Source organism: Orcinus orca, chromosome 18 (assembly GCF_937001465.1).
Source record: "Orcinus orca chromosome 18, mOrcOrc1.1, whole genome shotgun sequence".
NCBI lineage: Eukaryota > Metazoa > Chordata > Mammalia > Artiodactyla > Delphinidae > Orcinus > Orcinus orca.
Genome location: NC_064576.1, coordinates 27,881,512 through 27,903,941, shown reverse-complemented (window position 1 = coordinate 27,903,941; position 22,430 = coordinate 27,881,512). Strand labels below are relative to the sequence as shown.

Genomic DNA, 22,430 nt, shown 5'->3' with positions numbered 1-22,430 from the left:
TGCACAGTTGCCTAGTGTTGTGGCTCCTTTCTGTCAGGGCTGTGGCACCTGCTTCTGTGATTCAGCTGCCTGGTGGATGGCAGCTCCAGGCTCACTGAAGGGCGGGAAGTCAGTTGCTTACTGTCTTGTGAGTTTTTCGTAAAGCTTCATTACGGTATAAGTGCAATATAAATTGCAAATATTTAAAATGTACTGTTTGATAGATTTGGGCCCATGTATAACCCATAAAACCATCATCACAGTCAAGATAGTGGAGATGGCCCAGTGCTTTAAGCTTCCTTGTGGCCCCTTGTATCTCCTCCTGTCCTGATCCTGCCTACGTCCAGCTCAGGCACCCACTGATCTGTTTTCTGTCAATCTAGATTAGTTTGTGTTTTCTATACTTTTGTATCAGTGAAATCATATAGTAGGTACTCTTTTTCATTGGTTTGGTTTGGTCTGGCTTCTTTCAATCAAGATAATTATTTTGAAATCCACCTCTGTTGTTACATGAATCAGTAGTTCATTTCTTTTTATCGTGAAGGTTTTAGATTGTAAGGACACAACGATCGTTTGTTTTATCCATTCATCTTTTCATGAACATTTCAGTTGTTTTCAGTTTCGGACTATTACAGATAAGTCTTTGCATAGACACATGGCATTTGTGTCTTTCAGGTAAATACGTCATGACTTTTGAGTGGCTGTAACAGAAAGTAGGTGTACGTTAATTTTTAAAGAAGCTGCCAAAATCGTTTCCAAAGTGGTTGTGCATTTTACGTTTCTGCTGGCAGTTTAGGAGTTTCAGTTGCACGATGTCGTCCGGAAGGCTTGCTATGGCTAATCCAGGCATTCTAACAGCTGTGTGATAGTATCTCGCTGGCGTTCTAGTTTGCATTTCCCGAATGGCTAATGATTAGCCTCTTTTCATACACCTGTTTACCATCCATAGTTCATCTTTGGCGAACTGTTTAAATCTTTTACCAGTTTTTTAAAACTGGGTTGCTTATTAAGTTTGCAGAATTTCTTATATATTCCACTTATAAGTTTCTTTATCAGATAAATGATTTGCAAATATTTTCTCCCAATCCATGGTTTGTCATTTATTCTCTTAACAGTCTTTCAAAGAGCAAGGCTTTTAGTTTCGATGAAGTCCAGTTGGTACATTTTTTTTCTTTTATGGATCATGCTTTGAGTCTAAAAATATGTATCTAAGAAATACTGCCAACCCAAGGACACAAAGTTTTTCATCTGTAGTTTCTTCTAAAAGTTTTACAGTTTAGGTTTCATATTTTTGTGATCTGTTTTGAGTTCACTTTGGATTGTGTGTAAAGTATGGATCAAGGTTCACTTTTTGTATATGTGTATCCATTTGTTCCAGCACCGTTTGTTCAAAAGACTATCTTTTCTTCATTGAATTGTCTCTGTACTTTGTCAAAAAAATCAGTATTCCACATGTTAGTATTTCTGTATCTGGACCATCTATTGTTTTTCATTGATCTATTTATTTTCATGCCATCCTAAATTGTCTTTATTACTGTAGCTTTGGAATAAGTCTTAATCAGTTAGCGGTAGCTCTCCAACTTCATTGTTTTGGCTATTCTAGGATCTTTGCATTTCCATATGAATTTTAGCTTTTACGTTCTACAAAAAGCATGCTGAGATTTTGGTTGGAATTTTGTTAAATAGATCAATTTAGGGAAATTGACATCTTAACAATATTTAGTTTTCTGACCCATGTACATGGTCTGTTTCTCTGTTTCTTTTTAAATTTCTCTCAGAATGTTTTGTAGTTTTCAGTGTACAGGTTTTTGACATCTTTTGTCAGATTTATCCTTAGGCATCTTATGGTTTTTCTTATACTGTTGTAAATGGGAAGTGAAATTTCAAAAATACTGGTTGTTGCTAATATAGAAATACTTTTGTACTTTGATTTGGTATCCTACAGTCTTGCTGCTAAACTCATTCTAGTATCTTTTTTTGTATATTCCTTTATACATAGACGATTTTTTTACATAGACAATCATGTCTTCTGTGAATAAAGACAGAGTTGTTTCTTTCCAATCCAAATGTTTTTATTGCCTGATTGTGCTAGCTAAAACCTGCAGGCCTTGTATTGCTCTTGACAGGGGAAAAGTGTTCAGTCTTTCACTGTTAAGGATCCTTTTTTGTAGATGCCTTTAATAAGATTGAGGATGTTTCCTCCCTTTTTTAATTTGCTGAGAGTTTTTATCAGGAATGGATGTCATATGTTTTTTTTCTTTGTATATTGAGATTATCATATGGTGTTTCTATTTTAGTATATGTGATAAGTTACACTGGTATTTGAATGTTAAGGCAACCTCTCATTCCTGGGATAAACCTCACTTGGTAATGACGAAGTATCCCTTTTATATATGGTCGCACCAAATTTGCTAAAACATTTAGACCTTTTGCTTCTGTGTTCATGAGGGGTGTTGGTATTTAGTTTCTTACCTTGTAATGTCTGTGTCTGGTTTGGGTATCAGGTTTCATAGCTATATTGGTCTCATAGACCATGTTGCGATGTGCTCCCTCCTCTTCTATTTTTTTGGAAGAATTCGTGAAGATTGGTATTCTTCTTTAAATATCTGGTAGAATTTGGTAGTGAAACCTTCTAGGCCTGGGGTTTTCTTTGTGGGTAGGTTTTGCTCATTTGTCTTTGCAATGGTCTGTCCTTTTACTTTTAACCCGTGTGTTTATATTTAAAGTACCCATGTTGTAGGCAACATATAATTGGGTCTTTCGTGACCCCTTTAAACATGAGGAGAAACTTGCTCACATGCCCATCAGAATATTTCCCCTCAGTTTTTATTGTCTAGGACTGTGTCCAAGGCTTGTGCCTAAACCAGTCATTGGGCAAATGGGATTAATGGAACTGGCACCGTTGGCTCAGCACAGTGCATGCCTCTCAAGGCGTGGTCTCCACGTAGCAGTACCAGCATCACCTGGGAACTTGTTAGACATTCACATTGTTTGGTCTTACCCGAAACCTACTGAATCAGGTAGGTTAGAGCTGCCTGCAATCAGGTGTTAGCAATTTGTGTTTTAACAAATCCTCTGAGAGATTTTAATACGTCAAAGATTGAGAACAACTGGCTTAGACTAACCTTTAGTTGGGGGTCTAGAGTGAGCTACCCAGTCCTGGACAGGGGTCTAGAGAGAGCTACACAGTAACAGTGCAGAGGTCTGACAGCAAGGAAGGGCAAAAGGGAAGGATCTACATAGATTGGTGATAATCTTGACACAGTAGGCCAGGGTGGGACCTAGGAATAAGAATTTTTAACTAACCAACATACTCTCTTAGAGTGTTGTCCACACTCTAAGGGAAGAATGACATATTAGGATTACTGTCAAGTTGATTAGGAGAGAGATTTTAGAATCTTCGTCTCCTGACAGGAGTCAGCAAACTGTGTCTTGTGGGCATATTGGGCCCACTGCCTGGTTTACGTAGCTGATCAGCTTAGATTTTTACATTTTTAAATGATTGAAAAAATCAAAAGAATGCTATTTTGACACGTGAAAATTATGGGAAATTCGACTTTCAGTATCTATAAATAAAGTTTATAGGAACACAGCCGTACTTATTATTTATCATCGGTGATAACTTTGGGGCTGCAGAGGCAGAGTTGAGTAGTTATGACAGAGACTATGTGGCCACAAAGCCTGTATGTTTACTAGCTGGCCCTTATAGAAAAAGCTTGTCAACCCCGAACTATAAGAATAATTTGCTAAATACTACATTCCCCAGCCCTCTGGGATAGATTACTCGAATAGGTGGTGGGCTGGACGATAACAGTAAAAGTGAATAATGAAGTATGTTAGTTCAAGAATACCTGCCCCTTAGAATTATGGTAACTTTGCTTGAAGTAGTATTACTTTAATGAGATTTGTAATTAGAATAAAGCTTTATATAGCAAGGTCAGTTACTAGAGCCTGTGATTATAATTTTCTTTCTTTTTTCTGTCAACTGTTGGTTAATTCTCAAGGTAAACCTTTTTGTATAACCCTATCACTGAAAATATTCTAAAACCTACCTTAAAACAGTACATCAATGAGAGAAAACCTTTGTTATGACTTGTAGTGCCCCAGGGTGGTTATTTTGAATCCTGCCAACTATTGTGCAATGGTGAAGATGCTGAAAGTGAACTCTTCCTAAAACATATCTTTGAAAGCTGTTTGGCTTTAATGAGAAAGAAGCACATATCAAATTTAGTATAGATTTAAGACGGGAAGTATCTGATTATTTAAGGTTGAGAGAATCAAACAGCTGACTTGTTTTTAGACTTACTTTTGTTAAATGCAAATAAGACTTGCCTTGTTTGCCACATCATGTTTATGTATATTAGCCCAAGTTCACATAAGATTCTGTTGTCAAAGAGAGATGAAAATGTTCACTTCTAGAAATATAAGTGAGCTGATCAGATCATCACGGTGCCCCAGGTCAGTTCAGTAGCCAAAGCCCCAGATCTTTGACTCTCTGAGACATTGTTCCATAGTTTTTTGAAGTCCTCCTTGCCACCAAGCTACAGAATGTGTCATATTCTACCAGGGGGTATTTATCTGTTAAAAATGATTTTGGTGTTTGAAGTAATCAAATGTGAGTTCTGTTTTGATAGAAACTGTTAAATACATGTTGTTTTCTCAAGTACAAGCGAGGTAATCTCTATGTAGCTATATAATCCCTATAATGTAGATTTCTTTTTTTAAGGTTATACGTTGGCTCTTCAAAGACATTCCCGTCATCAGAGAAATCCCTGAGCCCTTTGCAGTGGTGTAGACATGTCCTAGATAATCCGACTCCGGAGATGGAAGCAGCAAGGCGTTCCCTGTGCTTTAGACTGGAGCAAGGTAACCGCGAACCCGTACACCTGCATCCTCAAACTTCTGCCACTGTCCACTGTTTTGTTGCTGGTTTTGGAATAGACACTTAATTGAAAAACTTTACCCTAAGGTGCAGCTGTTGCATGTGATTCACTTCATATGTTTACACATCAGGGTTTCTCGGTATAGAATATATTTAGATTTGTGCTTGTTTTTAGCCAGATTTTCAGCTTCTTTTAGTGTTGTAGGAATACATATTATTTTTCTATTTTTTCTTTCTGTTTATGAATGTACCAATACATAAAATGGGCCAGTTTTACATTCTCTGGGTTTGGTTACAAGGTTGTGTCGCTGAATTCCAAGATAGTGAACTGGGATTCCACTGGGACCTGGGCACTGACCTTTTGCCTTCCCTAACTGTTTATTTGGATGTATAACTGGAAGTCCTAACCTTTACAAACTAGGAGATAATCTTCATATTTTATGTAACATTTAATTATGGAGCCCAACATAAGTTTAAGTAAAAAAAAATAATAATAATTAGGATAGTTGTAGCAGGGGAAAAAAAAAGCAAAAGGAATGAGTAGTACTCAGCTCCTTGCTATTTTGATAAAGGAGACTAGTACTTAAGGCTGTAATTATTTAGGCTTTTGCTCGTCTCTTAACCTCTTGGTATCGGTTTCATTATCTAGGTACACTTTACTCCATGGATCACTCGCATCCAAATCACACTTGAGCTCGAAAATGGGGTTAAGGGTTAACCTTAACCCTCCAGATGAAAGAATCAGGGTAGCTGAGAGTAGGGCTAAGGGAATCTGCATTGGCAAGGTCACCAGTGTGATTCTTATGCACACTGAGGTTTGAGAACACTGCCTATGAAACTCTTCAAGGATAATGAATGCTTATCAAATACTTGGACATGATAAGACAAAGTGTAATAGGAACCGTTTCTCGAGCTCTTAATTCTGACAGTCAGAACATTAAGTTCTTGACATTTTTCATTGTGTTCTAACTGCTCATCTGAGGTAGGTACTACACTCACTTTTAGAGGTGAGAAAAGTGAAGTTTAGAGAAGTTGAGAGGATTATGAGGGCAGAGTGGTCCTTGAGAGCAGAGCCAGGGCCTGGGTCTCCCTGACACCAGAGACTGTCCTTAACCAGTATTCCATCCTGCTTTATTGACACAGTCAACAGTAAATATGAACAGAAATCTGTTTTAAATATGTGGGGAAGGCCAAACTAAAAATTAGCGTGTTTTATTAGCATTTTAACTAAAATGAAATAAGTGATGTAGTAATAGCAAGTTGAAGAGTGAAGTAGGAACAGAGGCATACTAGGGTTAAAACTTTGGTGACAGATGCATGTCTAAGAGGACAGCCATCTCAGAGCCAAGACTCTGGTCCTGTTTCTGGGCCCATTTCCCTGAGTGGCCCTAAGCAGACCGTTATTTTCTCTTTCAAAGGTTGTGTAGGCCATCCCTAAGTTTTCTTATTCAAATACCTCTGATTCAAGGACTTTTTATATGTATATTTTTATATATGAATTTTGCTCAATTTCATTTGAAATAAAATAAAAATAAAATTCAAATGGAATTAGAATCCTTTAGTTCAAGGGTCAACAATATGAAAGGGATCAGATAGTAAATATTTTAGGCTTTGTGGGCCATCCAATCTCTGCCATCACTAGAAAGCAGCCATAGATGCAAACATTAATGAACAAGGCCGTGTGCCAGTAAATCTTTATCTGTGGACAGAGATTTGAATTTCATGTGACTTTTTTTTTCATGTGTCAAGAAATATATTCCTATTTTTAATTTTGGTTTTTACCTTTTTTTGAAAATGGTTAAAATATTCATAGTTGGTGGGTATTATAAAAACAGGGGCAGGTTGGATTTGGGCCACTCAGGTCATAGGTTTGCTGACCCCTGCTTTATAGTTCATTTGCACACAAGGTAGATCTACATACAAGGTTGGTTTAAAAAATAGAGGAGAGGCTATGTTAATTTAACGCAATGTAACATAAATGTAATTTAAAAATAATCATAGTTGGTGGTTGCTTTTGAGATTCTAGACTAAGTGCCTAATTTTCCTTTCATTGGCAAGGGGCTAAAGCAAAATTGTGAGGTCATGAGGACATGAATTGCAGTTTTATTCATAGTGTAATTTATTTAAATTTAATATAAAAGAGTTAGAGCAGAGAACTAGCTTTTCAAATTCAAAATTAGTCTTTTACTAAATTTGTATGTAAATCTAAATCCTCTTTTGCTGTGAGGCTAAATGCTTTTGTTCCAAAGATCCATAATCCATAATCCCATTATGAGATAAGAAGTAATGGATTAGAATAGGTTGTTCAATGGGTGAAAAAAATTTTTTTGAAACTTAACATGTTTTATAAAGCAGTACATCTATAGTTTAGCAAGCATTAGTCTTACAGACATTATAAGGAAAAGGGCAAATTCCTACCCCATTCTCTCATGCCCATTTTATTACCCAGATGCAGTTACTTAACAAAAACTATTTGTTCTGGTTTTGTTTGTCTACCCTCCCTTTATAAATTCCAGGCTTGTATGGCTATTGCCTGAGTTATCAATTTTAATCATTACCGGTTGGCTTTCTACTTTGGGTGGTGAAGGTTTCATTTTTAACTTCCTCCCCCCACTATACTTTTTCTCCGCATATTCCGTCATGTAGCTTTTTACCAATTTTAGGATACATCAGTATGGATTATGATAGCAAGACTCACATCGAAGCCATGCAGTATTTTATCATTATGTTTCTTTTTTCATTTAACTATGCTTTTCCTTGAGTTAATTGTAAAAAGACATTTTTCTTGATCCTTGTCATTAATTTACCCTTAGACTCTCCAAATGAAACATCCTCAGTATGGTTAGACATAGACACCCACCAAGGGTTTTTATTTATTTAGTTTAACCATTCCTCCTGGTAGTGCCTTCTATTCTTACTGCAGTCGTACCTTGTTCTCTGTAGGCCTGTGCGCAGCTGTCATGGTGGGACTTCCTTTTTGCTCTCATCCTAGGAATTCCGCATCCTGTCTTCTGCATTGTATCGCTCGTGTCCTAAATGCAGAGACTTCCTTTTCCTTATTCCCTAGTTTAGCAGAATACGTTCTCCTGTTGCTTTTTGTGGGGAGTAGAAGTGGAAAGAGGATATGTGGGAGGTCAGTGGTGAGAACGTCATATGTCTGAAAATGTCTTTATCGTACCTTTGCTCTTACACTGGATTGTTCTTCGGGCTACATGTAGAATTCTAGTTTAGAAACCATTTCCAGCAGAGTTTAGAAGGCAGTGTTGCATTATATTTTAGCTTGAGGATTGCTGTTGAAATCCTGTACCATTCTCATTTTTGATCTTTCTGCGTAAAATACACTGGATATTTTAGAATCTTTTCTTCCTGGTATTTTGAAATTGCATTTGTGTGTGTGTGTGTGTGTGTGTTAGACAGTGGGTACTTCCAGCCTGGAAACTTTAGCTCTGCAAAATTTCATGCATTATTTCTTTGTAACCACCCCTCCCCTCCAGTTCTCTCTATTCTTTCTTTCTAGGTACTCCTTTTAGTCAGATGCTGAATTTCCTGGATTGATGTTCACATTTTATATTTTTCTCTTCTTTTGTTTATTCTTGACTTTTTTTTGAACATTCTGCTTTCTTGGAGATTAAAAAACTCGTCTGCTAAACTCTTGCTGCATATTTATTAAGTACCTGCTATGTGTCAGGAACCATGGTAGGTAACGGGGATCCAGCAGTAACCAAAACAGTCCCTGCCCTCATTGAGTTTACCATGTAGTTTGCAAACTTTCACTTAATCCTTCTGTTTTTTGTAAGATACCCTTGTATGTGTGAGATATCTTAAATCTAGCAGCTTTCTGCTTCAGTTTAAGTGATGAAATCTGTCTTTGGTAAAGCACGAGAGGAGCAGCTGCTTGGGCTGGGGAGGGAGCCCAAGGGTTTTGGTACTCTTCCCATAGACTTTGCAGCAGTCATCTTGTGTTCGTTTCACCATAGAACTCCCTACCCTCTGTGGTGTCTGTACCATCAGTTTCAGAGCTTTTCCAGGTCTTTGTTCACCTATTCCCACTGTGGACCCTCAGAGCAGAGAATATCAAAACCCAACTGGGTCCATCACCTAATGTTTATCTGTTTTTTCATTTCTAAATAAAATGACTCTTCTTAGTCTGATAGTATCTCCTCTCCTGTTTGATATTCCATGTAGGTTTAGAAGACCTGAGTTAGCTGTCATTCTAGTGTGGTTTTGTAGAAATGAGAGAAGAAATCATAGTTAGTCCTCTATAGCAAAGAATTCTTACTGGATTCCAGTTAAGGGATTCTTTGTCAGTGACAGCTAATTAACTGGTATCAGTTAATTACAGTTTCTTTTGGTTTTTTTTGCGGTACGCGGGCCTCCCACTGCCGTGGCCTCTCCTGCCGCGGAGCACAAGCTCCGGACGTGCAGGCCCAGTGGCCACGGCCCACAGGCCCAGCCGCCCCACGGCACGCAGGATCTCCCCGGACCGGGGCATGAACCCGCGCCCCCTGCATCGGCAGGCGGACCCCCAACCACTGCGCCACCAGGGAAGCCCCTAATTACAGTTTTAACTTAAAGTTTATTCATTATATAGCATAAATGTTTAATTGGAATAATGTGTGTCACGTATTTTAGAAGTTTCAAGTAACTCCCTAATAAAGTATTTTCTTTTTGTTTAGACTTCATTTCTCTGGAACAATCAGCATCTTCAAGTAACAGACATCATTGAGCATTTTCTTTGAGACCAGGGTTGTGTCTTCATTTGAATATAAATTGCCCAAGGACAGGGACTTTTTTTTGTTGATCACACCAGCTGCAGAAGGGAACCTGACATGTATTAGACACTGTTGCTAAAATAAATGAATTTTTGTTTAATTCTTTATGAACCCAATGTCACAATTACTACTGTTATAATTTCAGTTTTGCTTTTGAATATTTCAAGATGGGGTGAAGTCTTTGCACCACTTTCCTTACCAGCCATCTCTTTCTTTCAGAAGAAAGACTGGCGTCACTTGAAGTATCAACTTGCAGCATTGCTTTTCCATTCACAAGCATGTTTACTTTAAAATAATTGGTTTTTACTTACCTTACTGCATTTTGTTGCAAAATGATTAGTGGTTGTACATGCTTCTCCCAGCCATTCCCCCACCCAAGACTGTTCAGTTAGACCATCCACTGCCATGAAAAGGAGCAGTTAGAGATGAGCTTTGAAGAAAGGTAAAGTTATCCTCTCTGTCTCTCTCTCTCTCTCTCTCTCTTTTACCAAGGGATAGGTAAATGTTCTTTAACGTCAGCCTGCAACTTCAGATAAGATGCTGCTTATTAGAGAACAAGTATTTTAGATATTTGGTTTTTATTTCCTGACCCTGATGTTTTGGGGAAGAAAATTGCTCAGCAATTAAAGATGAATTCCCTGAGAACATGTGAAGAGGGCCATAGTTATGAGGAGCCAGAGTCTATCTAGTGGGTGGGCCTTATGTCCCCTTGGGCCCCTTGGTCTTACATCTCTTCTTTCTCATTCCCTCTTGTACCCTAGGAACTTAGCCTGTGCTATTTTCTCAGTTGCAAATTAGCTGTCTTCTCTGCTTAAGGCCCACACATCCCCGAGCACATCTGAGTAAAGGTTTGTCAACCTCTGTTTCTGCAGGTACACGGAGTAGCATTTCTCTTAGAATTGTCTCTAATTGTGTAGTTGCTAACGAGCTCGTTTGGATTATAACTTCTTGAAGGGCCTAACTCTCTTCTTGTTGCCTACCTTCTCGATTTGGGAGGGTCCTCTAATAACCTTCATTCATATCTGACAACTTTGTGACCCTGGTTCTAGATTACAAAACTTGGTAGATTTGGGGAGAATATATGGGAGGTGTTCAAGTCTTGCCTTGAGGTTGTGAGAACAGGCTTATTAAGATCCTGCCCTTTGAAGAAGGTTTGTTTTTCTGAAGAAAATGATGGAAAAGAAATGTTTTATATGATTTAATTTTATAGGGAGTGAGCACCCACATTATGACTGCTTGTAAGATATTGCTAAAAGAAAACCTTTGTTGTCACAGCTATAATTTTGCTAATTGGTTAAGTGCACTCAAAATACAATAGGATAATTATTTTTGGTGTAGGGTATATATATTACAGATGATCCATATGTATCCAATACTCTTAAATTCTCATAGGGTATATAAATTGACTTTAATTAAAATATTAACTAATATTTTAACTGAATATTAATTAAATTAATTGCAACTTTATTGTGGCTCCTGAAACTTATTTTTCCCTTTTCCAAACTGGTCTTACTATTCAAATTGTATAATTTGTAAAGTCTTATGTATCAAGTAGTCAGCAAAGCAAGTTACTTAAGCTTTCTGAGCCTCTTCTACATTTACGTTTATTTTATAGAGTTGCTATAAGGGGTTAAATAAAGATGTTTGTGAAGGAGCCATAATAAAGGCTTAAATATTCAGTCTCTTTCCTAATATATTGGAATAACATAAATGACTTTTTTGGATAATGTACAGAAAGTAATGATAGAAATAAAATAACTAATTGCTGAAAGTTAAATCTTTCAGTACTTCTAAATCTACAATCTATTCGTATAAAATTCAGAAAGCCTAAACTAATATTTCCTCTTTTTCTTGGTTGGTTTTTCTTTTTTGAAAATGCTCCTAACAATGTTTGTTATGTTACATTTGGAAGCACCCTGTTTTGTGAACGTCTTTTAATTGAATTTTTAACATGTGTATCCCTTTTTTTCACATAGATTAAGCATCTGAGGCTAGGGGGACCTGTACCTCAGTTTCCTTTTGAATTGCCAGTGCTTATTACTAAGTTTTAAGCTCTGAATGGTTGGTTTCTGTGATGTATTAATTTGAGTACATTTAAATTCCTTAGAGCAAAGAAACTAATTGAACATTTGGTGTTGTAAATGGCATCCGGTTAGCCAAAGCCACACACAAAATAATTATGTAGTCATATTCATTACAGTGTTAGCTCTGAGGATAGAGATTTGAGTCTGTTTCGTTCCCTGCTGTCACCCTCCCAGTGCCTGGAATGTCACCTGGTAGGCGTTAAATGCTCATAGTTGAATGAATGAATTTGGAGGAAGGGTTTTTTTTTTTAGTTAATTAATTTATTCTTTTTGGCTGTGTTGGGTCTTCGTTTCTGTGCGAGGGCTTTCTCTAGTTGTGGCAAGCGGGGGCCACTCTTCATCGCGGTGCGCAGGCCTCTCACTGTCGCGGCCTCTCTTGTTGCGGAGCACAGGCTCCAGACGCGCAGGCTCAGTAGTTGTGGCTCACGGGTCCAGTTGCTCCACGGCATGTGGGATCTTCCCAGACCAGGGCTCGAACCCGTGTCCCCTGCATTGGCAGGCAGATTCTCAACCACTGCGCCACCAGGGAAGCCCCATGGGGGAAGGGTTTTTGATCTAGTAGTTAGATCTAGTGCCTCAGCCCTACTTGACTCTGTGGTTAAGAGCACATCACTTGTTTCCAATGTCTTGCTTATGAGTGGGGACGTTTAACAGGTTTCACAGGGCTGTTACAAAGATTTCAGGAAATGCTGAATGTGAAATTAGTCTGAAAAACGTGAAGTGTCATGTAAATACAGGGACACGTTCCTAATACACAGTTCTTTATTCAGAGATTGAACCCAAAAAAATACAGGGAATCCTCTTAGTTCGGCTATTTATAGAAAGCGAAGAGTATTTTTTTCTTTGGGGGAGTGGGTCTGTTTTCTCTCCCTATAAATAAAGATACTTGGTAGAGTTAGGGATCTCAAATTGAAGTTTTATGAGTGTAGTTTATTCAAGAATAGTAGAAAATTCAAGAGGACCTCTGTGGTCTATTCTTTTTCTCCTGCTTCTCGGATCTATATGTATTAATATTTCATTTCTGACATGCTTTTCTTTCTTCTTCCCCACTTCCTCCACCCCTTTAGAATGTAAATAACAAATACCCATAGAACTTTCATGGGTAGCATTAACTCACATGATATTCTAAATTGGAATAAGGCTAATCTAGACTCTTTTGTTAAGTCCATGTCATGAGGCTGGGATGTTAGATAACCAAATAATGATCCAAAAGCTTATCTAAGTAATTTGAAACACCCAATATGTGGCTCAGTTAATTTGGGGCCAGTTAATAAAAGCTTATCTTGCCTTAAGATTCTTGAATGTCCATAACTATTGAATCAGGACAGGTCACATTTGAGGAGTGTGGGTATAGTTTGCACCAATAGTGTAGCTCTGCACACTTAGCTATCTTGGGTCATGTTTCCCTGGGACCATCTCTCATTTCCTCTGGGATTATATACTAAGCAAATGTGAATAGCTATTACCTCTTAGCTGAGTTTTTCTCTTATCTTCATATGACACCAGTTCCCATTCTTGTCTCAGTTGTTATGATGGAGTGTTTCTCTCTAAATTTAGCCAATGAAGAAGAAAGTTGTCGACTAACCCAGGGCTCTGAAGGTGGCCTTTTTCATTTGCAAAAGCCACACAGATTGAACTGAGACATTAAGAAGCTTATCGAGTGTCTTGTCTCCTGGAGCCTGCCCAGTCTCTCCTTGCGGGGCCCAAGATGCTATCTCCGCCAGCTCGTGTTTCCAGTCTTGAGGTGCTCTGTCACATTTGGAACACAAAATTAAAACTTAGTCTGTGCGGTTCATTTTAGGTAAGCTCTGTAAAGGATTCCCTTTCTCATTGGAAAAGTAATCTGGAATCACACTGAAATTTTTGTGCAGAAACAGGGTTTCTTGACATTTGCTATTATCTCTGTGCACTGGAAGTTGAAGATGCATCACATCTGTGTGCTTCCATCACATCCTTGCTTTGCTCTCAGGCTCCGAATAGCATCAGTGTATTTGCTTCATTATTAGGAATGGTGTTGAGTACAGTAAAGTAACAAATAATTAGGGATTGTGTTCCCATGAAATTCACAGTTTCTATACCATTATAGCCAACAAACATAGATATGTATTTGCCAGATATTCCTAAACAATTGTCCTTTCCTTTCTTTTGCCAGTTATGCATGTGTTTCTATTTGGTTTTTCTTTTGCATTTCCACCATGATTAGAAAGGTGTTTATCAAAATAAGCAATAACTTATGACAGTGCATAATGTTTGTTATAATGAACACATAATTGACATGCTATTTTGTTACCCGCCCCAATGAGAAGAAATGATAGAGATTCTCCCAAAGCAGTTGTTTCCTGCTTTCACACTACTCTGATGATTGATTACACTTGCCTTTATGGCAGTAAAATTTTATTTTGGTAGGCGCTCATACCTGTTTCTTGGGACCTCTACCAAACAGTCAATTTCTGCAAGAATTTGTAGACAACCTTTCCTGAGACACTGGGCCTTGACCAGAGAGATGATTCAGATGCTAAACCATGAAGTAAATGTGTATTGAGCACTTGCTAGCGCTCAGTGCTAAGGACTAAGGGTACAGTGGCAAGATGAACTCAGCATCTGGCCTTTGGAGCAAGCAGTCTAGTACAGGGAACAGATGACACAGATGGCAGCTCTTGTTCTTTTTTCTTCCTTTCCCTTAAAACAAGCATGATGATGTTCATGGACCTGAGTCTGAGGGGTATGGCCAGGAAATGCTTTCCTGAGGATGTGACATATTGAAGAGTCAGCAAAAGTTCAGCAGGTAACTCTGTAGCAGAGGAGGGCAGGGGAGCAGCTCAGACCATAGGAGCAGCATGTGGAAAGGCCCTGATATGGGAGGAGACTCGTGAAGTGAGACGAACTGGCAGACCACTGGCAGGGAGAAAACCTGAGCTGAGTGATTCTAAAGGAAACTAGAGTTAAGGACTCTGGACTTTCTATTGAGATGGTTGGGAGACCTTTGAATTGTTTTAAGCAAAAGAGTGACATGACTTTGGACAGGAAAGCTACAGGGTATTATCTGAATTGTCTTACAAGACTGACCCTTTTTTGAAATCTGGCAAAATTTGGAGAGTTGAAATAGTGATTTTAGAAATTCTTTGGGATGTTGCAGTTGGGCTTTAGCATTTTTTAGGATGATTCTTTAACTTAGATAGACTTGGAAATGTTTTCTCCTGCTTCTCTCATTAATATCCTGAATTTCTTGCGTGACCGCCTATGGGAAGCAGTAGTTTAAAATGTGGCCAAACTTCATGGTGCTTAATTTACTTTGAAAATATAAGGCTTTGATAGTCTCATTTATTTATAATACATGGAGCTTTATACTTTTATATAATGACAAGTTTCATGTGTTTGAATTTTGGAGCTCTTGTCATTTTGTACCTGTGAGTTTAATATTTTTCCACTTGTAAGATATATTTCAGTGAACGGGGTGTGTGTGTAAAAGTATCAATTTTTGAAATTCAGGTTTTAGTGTGCGTGCCTGTGTATTCATATACGTGTGTGTATATGCACATGCAGTGTAATCGTGTGTGTTTCCATTTTCATAGCATTTTTAAATAAGGAAAGTGGGATCAGGAAAAGGATACTCTAGCAGTAGGAGTTGCTGGCATGTGCTAAAGATGATGACTGCAAGTGGTGGGGATGTCTAATCTTCAGGGTCAAACCAGATACCTATTTTTATTTTCTTTTTATTTTAATTTTATTTTTTATTTTTTTGTGGTACGCGGGCCTCTCACTGTTGTGGCCTCTCCCATTGCGCAGAGCACAGGCTCCGGACGCACAGGCTCAGCGGCCATGGCTCACGGGCCCAGCCGCTCCGCGGCATATGGGATCTTCCCGGACCAGGGCACGAACCCGTGTCCCCTGCATTGGCAGGCGGACTCTCAACCGCTGCGCCACCAGGGAAGCCCCCAGATACCTATTTTTAAAGATGGCAGAGAGATCTGATTGAGAAGCAGAGCTCGAGGTGACTTCAGGTATCCACATTAGACTGAGCAGAGAGTGGGAGGAGTATTAGATGAACTTTGGAAGCCTGCTACCTTCCACCCTAAGATAGAGACCTCCTTCCTTTGTGCTGTTGGGATCTCAGCCACTCTACTGCTGCATGTCCAGGCACGTATGGAGAACTTGCTTTTGAAATAATCCACCTGTTTACATACTGTCTGTTGTTAGTTTCCTTAGAGGCCTGTTGGGGTAATACCTACACTGGTGCAAAAGAAACTCAACGCCAGTTACCTGTATTCAGATGAACTTAGCCTTTATTCATAAATACGAACCAGCAACCAAGTCTCACTTGCTTTTTGAGAAAACTAACAGCATGAACAAAATAAAAAGGTCAGCTGACTTTGTAGGAAAGAAGTAACTAGGGGAATAGAGAGCTCAGTGTGCTCAGATTCAAGAGAGTAGTAATACAATTTTAAAACAAGAACAGATTGCTAGGAAGAGCAGTAGTCAAATGATTACTACTTTTAGTCATTTTTAATTTCTTGGAAGTACTGAAATAAAAATGGACAGGGCTAAGAACCAAGCTGCTTATCTGAATTAGACAAAGGAATTGCCCCAAAAGAGAGAAAATTGAGAGAAGTTAGGGCGCTTGGAGGACAGATCTGCAACCTCTGATCTTTAAGTTTTAGAAGCTGGAACAGATAGTTTAGAGGAAGAAAGAATCAGTTAATTACGGAAGAAGATCTCTTTGAGCTGAAGAAAGACACGCCCTCAGCATGAACTGGGATAGATGAAAAGTGACCTACACCTAGACATCCTGGTTTAATTCAGATTTTCCAGGGCTTAGGATAATATCCTAAAAATGTTCAAAGGAAGAAATAGGTTATCTACAACAGTAACAGACCTCAGATATTTCATAAGTAATATTGGATGCTAGATGGGCAATATTGTCTTTAAAGTTTTGAGGGGAAGTTATTTTCAAACTGTGATTTCGTACCCAGGCAAATAGTAAATTGTGGAGACAAGTGGGAGAGGGTTTTGGATCTGCAAAGATTTAGAAAATTTTACTTTATGCACCCTAGTTTAATGGCGGGAAAAGTACCAGGAGAGAGATCCATGAGATCTACAAGCCCTAGGTCACCAAGATGACCTAGGAGAAACCAAGAAAGATACAATAAGAAAGTGATTTGACTCTGAGGGCTTACGATGTCCTTCCCCTAGTTGTTGGGGTCCAGTGCCAGTTACTTTTCTTGGCTGCTGTCCTTTCACAATGCTCAGTTCTCCAGTTAATTGTACTTACTACACCAAAACACTGAAATGCCACGTTTATGTGGCTTGACATCCAGTGATCACCTTAAAGCTTGTCCGAAGCACAGCTATTGCACAGAACGAAAATACAATAAACCTTGACAGTGTCCAGATAGAACCGTCAAACCGAGGTGGAAGGTACGAGAGGGGGAGCATGCACGAAATGTCTAACCTTTTCACCACGGGGAGTCAGGCACCAACAAGCTGGTGCTGGTTTGTCTACTTAAAGTTGCGCTTTTATACGAATCATATAATTGTCCCCAAATTCCAAAGCAAAACTCCTGCCAAATGGATCTGGTTGTTATAACCTTTATGTATATTTGAATGTTCTTCTACGTGCAGGTATTTTAATAAAATCATGGAAGTGGTTAGTTTTAGGGCCAAAAAAAGTTTTTGCTTTGTCAAAGCTATTTATATTGATATGTTTACTTTCTACTACCACTCAAGACTGGTAGGTCAGAGGCCTTTTCTGCCGCTGGAATGTAGGCCACACACATTGTGTCCCTTACTGGCAGAAGAGCACCCTAGCCCAGGAGATGCTAAAAGGAAGGATGGTTCAAATGCCATTTCCATCACTCTTCTATTCAGGAGCTTCTAGTGCTTTCTGTTAGCCTGCTGGGCTTGGATTCTTACCACACTGTACATGTTCAAGGGCAGGGGGACTCTTATTGGTGATCTAGTCTATCCTTAGAGTTCGCTGGGGGGAACCCACTATATTCAAAGGTTAAGATCGTCTAGCCTGTTTCTTCATAGAACTGGATTCTGCTGCATCTTCCTTCTCTCATTATTGCCGTGTCGAACGTGGAAGTTGTTCCAGCCGGCTGTCACGGCTTGCGTTGTGGCTGTAGTCTAACTTGAGAGCAGCCGTCTGCAATCCGCATGACAACATCGCATGGCTGACAGACTCTTAGGTCACTCTTTTCCCTTGTTCTTTGCAGGTTACATTATTACTTTCACATGGGCCCTCTTCTCACATTCTGTGGCCATTTTCACTGTCCTTAAATTTGCTGTAAGCCATAGCAGTCAGGCCCAAGGGAGAAATGACTTCTGTACAAGGGAATTCTTAAACATGCCTTTGAAGTCTAATTACTACTGAAGTTAGATTTATTTTTAACCTCCCCTGTTAATTGCAGATGGGAAGTCTGATGATGACGGTGACTTGTGAAGTCATAGAGGTCACTCCAGTCCCGGATAACACTGGATTTGGTCCATGTGTGCCTAAAGCTGACAGCTTATCTTCAGTTTTGACCAGTGATTAAGTGGAAACAAGTGGACAGTCCACAGAATTTCCCTTCCCAAGTCTCATTTTCCAGCTTTACTTTTAGACCATTGTCCTGGTTAGAGAAGACCTGAGAAGGATCCAGTAGTGGCTGGGAGAGAAGAGCATTCGGCGTGTGGTCTCGGGACTGGTTAGGGTCTGAGGAGTAGAAAAGGTCTAGTGCCTTACTCATGATGATGAGATACTTTAACCAGCTAGATTACTTTAACAATGAAATTCAGATCAAGAATAATTATAAAACTCTGATCCCTGTGGAATAAATGTTATCAAGTAACACTCCTTCGTGGTGAAATTTTGTAACGCTCATTCAACAAATATTAAACATTTATATGCCAATCATTGAGGGTATACACCATCTTTCAAACCTAATATATTAAACTTAATCCTAATGTTGAAAGTGACTTTCTTGATTAGCTCTAGGTATTATTTATATGAGTAAATGAACTGTTTTATTAGATGTTTTTTGAAGGTGGTATGTAAGTCATGTTTTTATAAATTATTACATTTTGAATATAACTGGAAGTTTAAATACTGAGTATCTACAGTGTTCCGGGATCACAGGTGTATATGTATCATATATATATAAAACATATAATTTTAAATCATTACATTTGTCATTGTAGGTTGAATGGACTGAACCTGTGGGAAAAGATTCAAATTAACTTAGTAGGTTTTTCTAGCTGTAATTTGAAGATTGAGAGACTTGGGGGTGATGACTAACTTATTCTGATTAAATAGCCCCTAAGAGGGCTTCCCTGGTGGCGCAGTGGTTGAGAGTCCACCTGCCGATGCAGGGGACGCAGGTTCGTGTCCCGGTCCGGGAAGATCCCACATGCCGCTGAGCAGCTGGGCCCGTGAGCCATGGCCGCTGAGCCTGCGCGTCCGGAGCCTGTGCTCCGCGACGGGAGAGGCCGCAGCAGTGAGAGGCCCGCGTACTGCAAAAAAAAAAAAAAAAGAAGCCCCTAAGAATACCAGTTACACCAATTAAGGCCCTCATCTGCTAGTTCTTTAGCCTTTCTCCTTATATCAGTGCACTGGCATGTGCATAATAGTTGAATCCTCTTTACTTTTTGTATGTCTGGAAAGAGCAGTATGACCACCTGTTTCAGAGCAGTAGAAGGACCTCCTAGATCCCATATGCTTATTTATCAGGCCGGGGAGAGCTGTGGAGAAATTAATGCTGCTCAGGTTCACCCAGTAAAAATAGTGGATCAGATAAGCTGCAAACCATATGCTACTACTTCAGGGGGCTGGCGCGGGTTGGAGCCAAGTCAGCAGTGCTTATTACTTCCTGTGAACTTACTCCAGAAAACCTTTACCTCAGTCTGTGCAGTCAGAGTTTGTAAGAGTGAACCAATAAAATACTGTCTTTCCTAGGGTTCTCAATTCCCCTGTTTAAGCTTAGTCCAAGCACTTCTGTAGGCTGTAGGTATGTAAAGCTGTAATATAATCACCTAGGAAATTTATTCTGGAGAGGATGGTTTGTGAAAATGGAGTTCTTCCTGCCCCGGTGGTTTGTGGGCTTAGAGCAAAATGCTGTGGTCTGGATACAGCTTCCTGCCAATATAAGGAGAACAGAAAGTATTAAAAGAGCTGATGTCGCCTGTCCTTCGCTGATCCTAAACCACTCTGTACCTGGTGTTAGTGAAGGGCTATGTAGTTGAATTCCTCTAATTGTTTGCCTTGGAACTGAGGCCTGCCTACCTGTTGTATAAAAGAAAGAATAAAAGCAGAAGGATTGAATGATTGTTAATCTCTCCTTGCTTCCTTTTCCTTTGCTTTCCGGGACTCTGTGGTAAAGAACATCATTGTTTGAGACTCAGAGATATGACTTAGAAGCTTGTGGTTTTGAAGAAACCATATTTCTTAAAGATGTGTCATTTGGGACATTTGTTTCCTCTGAGATAGCCTTTGGGTAAATAAGTGAGAACTGTTGACCCATCCTGGTCAAACTGTTGAAAGTTCAAGGTTCAGTACTTTGCTTCTGAGTTGCTAACAGCTGAGGAAAGATTAAGCCTGTGAAATTGTCTAGATGAGCTAGAACGTAAAAAGCATGCCCATCATTTTGAGAAGGCAGGTTAAACGGCCTGAGTATTAGGAAGAGTGGAAGAGTGGATCATTTCTGCACATTCCTTTCTCCCACCTAGCTTCCAGAACATTTTCCCTCAGAATTTAGAAGACGTTTTTGCCCCAACTTGCTGTAACTTTTCACTAGTTTTCCTTAAAAAATGCTTTGTAGTTTGTGAATACATGGTGTAAACTTTTGTCTTACACTCGCCACAGCCCTGCTTATTACCCTCTGACAAACATACCTTCTCTTCCGATGAGAACGCTGCAACACAAGGGTGTTACATTGATCTGCTCCAGATCTGAGAACTAGCATGTGGCAGGATGGAGACTGGAACTCTGGTGTCCAATGTCTTTTTAGTCTTTTGTTGGTCTTTATTACAGTATGTTATGAAAAGTGACAGTAGAGAAGAATGCTATTGGCTATCGTTGTTATGTCTTAACCCTTGACATACCCTTGCAATAGAATCCTGTGCATTTATCAGAGGGAATATTACAAAACCTGTATGTATAGTAGTCCAAGGGTTGGCAAGTTATGGCCATACCTGGCCTTCTGCCTGTTCTTATATGGCCTCTTTCACATTTTTAAACGGTTGAAAAAAATTAAAGAACAGTAATATTTCATGACCCATAATTTCTATGATATTCAGCTCTTGGTATATATATAAATAAAGTTTTGTTGGGGCATAGCCATATTCATTCATGCAGGTATTGTCTGTGGTTGCTTTAATGCTGTGATGGCAGAGTTGGCGGAGTTGAGTGGTGGCAGCAGAGACCATATGACAGCAAAGCCTAAAATGTTTACTGCCTGGCCCTTTACAGAAAATGTTTGCCAACTCTTGTGTTGGCCTGTTGCTGTGACTTTCATCTCTGACTTTCATAGGCATTGAATACAGCCACCTAGCCCTTCCAGACCCACATCTAACTCTTCTTACCAAGATCTTACCCTAGATCTCTAAAATTCCCCAGTGGCAAATAACCTTCAATCACTAGGGCTTTTTTTCCCCTTATTTATGACACAGGTGGTGTCACTTTGACATTTCCATGAGTAATATGGCCACCACACTTCAGCTATCTAAACCTAAACCAGTAGGACATAAATGCCCTTTAGAGAATCATAGAAAGGACACTTGCTAACATCTTCAGGTGTTTTGTTTAGGCTTGCCTGTTGAGATTAGTATCATCACGGAGATATGCTCTCCAGACTCACCTAGGTAATAATCTGTGCTTGTCTTAGTGGTGGGCTGGTCATTACTGTTAATACTTGCCAGGTTCTCTATTCCAGCCTCTGCCTTCTCAGCATGTTTATTGCCTTCTGATCTACAGGTAAGAGGCCACAACACCCACCTTCATCTCCCGCCACCTCCACTGATCCTCCCCATACCCACTCTTAAACGTTCCTTCCTTAGGCCTCTTCTCTTTTCCTTCTTTATATTCTGCTTGGGTGATTTCACTCATGCCTGCGGTTTCATCTAACACTTACTTGTTGATGTACCCTGATCTCTTTGTCTCTTGCCCTCTTTCCTGAATTCTGACTCCTTACTGGACACGAGCACATAGGCATGTCCTACAAGTATCTCGAATTTAATTCATTTTTTTCTTAAGCATGCTTATCTCATGTTTCCCGTCTTAGCGGATGGCATCTGTGTCTTAGAATCCATGGTGTCAGCTTTGCCTTACTCCTTTTGTCCACTCCCTGTGTTCATTGGCTCACCAGATATTTCCACTTCAGCTCAGATGTGGCTTAACGTGTTTTCACCAAATGTTCTGCCAGTACTTTAGTTTGGTACCTTGTGGTGTCTCACCAGCTGCACTGTGAAGCCTCCTAACTGGTCCCCCAATCATCAATCTCTACCCAATTAGTCCATCATTCTATATGTCGTCAGAAAATACATATCTGATCATGACTTTCTCCTTCTCAAAGTCAAGACAGTACTTGAATATTAAAGCCTCTACTTATACATGACAGTGCAGAAACGGATCCTCCCAAGCTCTCCAGCCCTAACACTTCTCCACATATACCCTATGCTTCAGTCCTAACGTCGGCCATTCCCTGAATATGCCCTGCTTGTTCACGCCTCCATGACTTC

General features: G+C 39.5%; 1 protein-coding gene across 2 annotated transcripts in view; it reads left to right on the top strand.

The window, feature by feature from the left end:
• Nucleotides 1-22,430, top strand: part of SLAIN1 (SLAIN motif family member 1) — a 60,513-nt gene that overhangs the window by 9,892 nt on the left and 28,191 nt on the right. For both annotated transcript variants that reach the window (XM_004276842.4, XM_033400107.2), the window contains exon 2: nt 4,706-4,845. In XM_004276842.4, the coding sequence (XP_004276890.1) occupies nt 4,706-4,845 (140 nt within the window). The remainder of the gene's footprint in view (nt 1-4,705; nt 4,846-22,430) is intronic.